The sequence below is a fragment of the Corvus brachyrhynchos genome, unplaced genomic scaffold (assembly GCF_000691975.1).
Source record: "Corvus brachyrhynchos isolate BGI_N302 unplaced genomic scaffold, ASM69197v1 scaffold126, whole genome shotgun sequence".
In the NCBI taxonomy this organism is placed as follows: Eukaryota; Metazoa; Chordata; class Aves; order Passeriformes; family Corvidae; genus Corvus; species Corvus brachyrhynchos.
Genome location: NW_008239283.1, coordinates 8,262,666 through 8,264,760, shown reverse-complemented (window position 1 = coordinate 8,264,760; position 2,095 = coordinate 8,262,666). Strand labels below are relative to the sequence as shown.

Genomic DNA, 2,095 nt, shown 5'->3' with positions numbered 1-2,095 from the left:
TGGGATTTACAGTAAGTGATCTCTGTTTCAGAGTCCGGGTGTCCTTGCAGCAGTCGATGCTACTGTCAACAAGGCGCTGGCAGAAAGATACCACATCTCAGGGTTTCCTACTTTGAAATATTTTAAAGATGGAGAGGAGAAATACACTCTGCCACACCTCAGAACAAAGAAGAAGATCATTGACTGGCTGCAAAAGTAAGTTTTGAGGGTTTTGAGATAGTATTTGGGTTTCTGGTTAGTGACTCCTGCAGATGGCTTTGGTGAGGAACTAAACGGAGCTTCAACACTGCCTAAATCCCTTGCTAACAAAATTAAACTGAATTCCAGTATTCAAACCCACAGAAACATGTATGTTAATTATGGTCTCTAATACACCAAATCCTTTATTTGCTATGGGGTTTTTCATAGTTGTCCCAGTATTTCTTTCCCAAAATAAATATTTTTCAAATATGCCTTAAGCCTTTCACCAGAGAAGGAATAGCAATGGCTGTGAAAAATAAACAGAACATTTGTTGTTTCCTCTTTATACAAAGCAGCAGATCACAGTGTTAGTAAGTGAATTTCTACAGTTGTACTTTTCTCTTTCCAACATTTCAGAGCCAATGCCTAGAATTCCACCCACGTGGGGCTGAAGGAAAGCCAGCGAGACCAACAAAACCAGCACCTCTGAGAGCACTAACCAGCTTTTCTTGGGTGGTGTGCTGAAATATGCAGAATTAAGTTTGCTATAAAAATGATGACAATAATTTCATTTCAAATTAAATTGCTGGTAAAATTCTCTCTTTAAATATGCATTATATATGCATGTATGTAAAAGTATGCATATATATATATAAAACATGTATTTTCTTTAGGTACTGTAAGCCTAATGTATTTTGTGCATTAGTCAAGGGGAAGAAAACCTGCCAGAGTTTTGTGAATATTTTAATCATTTAACTGTTACGTGCAGTTGGCATGATGAATGTAATCTATATTTTTCCCCACTTATCTTGTGGGGGAGGAGGTTGTGTGGGGTTTTTTGGTTCCTGTCCTTTCGTCCTTCCCCCTTTTCTCCTTTCTCTTTTCTCCTTTCTCATTACATCTCTGATGGCTTCAAATCAGGTAATAGATATGGTCTGGCAGTGTCATTGTAGCATGTTGGGAAGCTTTATCTGTGTTTTACTTTTAGACATGGTACTCCTATGGCCTCCCTGCCCACGCAGGCTCCAGGCTGCTGTATCCATATTGTATGTTAAGTCACTGTCCTCATTTCACTGCTTTGCTCGACTCTTTTGAGCACTGTGTAATTTATACTGAGTTAAACAGTCAGGCTGATGCTGCCTGTACATACTGGCAGGTGAATAAGCAATGAGGAACAGGGAAGGGGTGTTAATTCTTCTGGATCCTGCTGTGCCTCTGGAATATTTTTGTCTGCAGCCTCAGCTAGTCAGCAATACAGGTGAAACCCAGACAACTTGTCTCCTGCTCTTGCCTCCTGGATGTTCTCCCAGCTAGAGAGGCATTAGAATAGCATCCTTGTTTTCTGACCAGGGATAGAATTTTCACAGCTGCACTGAAGGTGGTGGAAATAGGGAATCATCTGGGGTGCAGGCTGGTGATAAAAGTCCAGCTTGTGGAGACCTGTCTCAATGGGTGGTCTAGTTGCAGCCATGTGGGTTTTGGCTCTGGTTCCTCTCTGGTGATTGTGCTGCCACACGAGGTTGTTACCAGTTCCTAGGTAGCTTATTCCAGGTCAGCATGGAAAAGTTTTTGTGAGAATAAGTCACACCTCTGTAACTGTAATCAGTGATAGCTCACAACAACTGTGTTTGTGGGAAAATTCAGCCCATCTAACTTTTTCTCTAACAACTGGAAAATCAGTAACAATGGAAATAGAGTGAATGTCCACCAAGTGACCTTGAGAAAGGGCTTTGAAAATTAAGTTTTTCTCCACTTGGTTTTTATGTACCTGATACAACTTAATATGGTGTCATTCAAAGTGTCAGGAAAGTCTGAAAAGCTAATTTATTACCAAGGCGACATATGAAGGTCTTTATACTGTGGCACCATTCTGATGATTTTATATAAGTAATCACTATTTAAGATACAGCAGGAA

The 2,095-nt window shown here is 40.3% G+C and overlaps 1 protein-coding gene across 1 annotated transcript in view; it reads left to right on the top strand.

Moving 5' to 3' along the window:
• PDIA5 (protein disulfide isomerase family A member 5) overlaps window positions 1-2,095 on the top strand; it is an 88,929-nt gene that overhangs the window by 56,647 nt on the left and 30,187 nt on the right. The window contains exon 12 of the mRNA XM_017740244.1: window positions 32-195. Within this exon, the coding sequence (XP_017595733.1) occupies window positions 32-195 (164 nt within the window). The remainder of the gene's footprint in view (window positions 1-31; window positions 196-2,095) is intronic.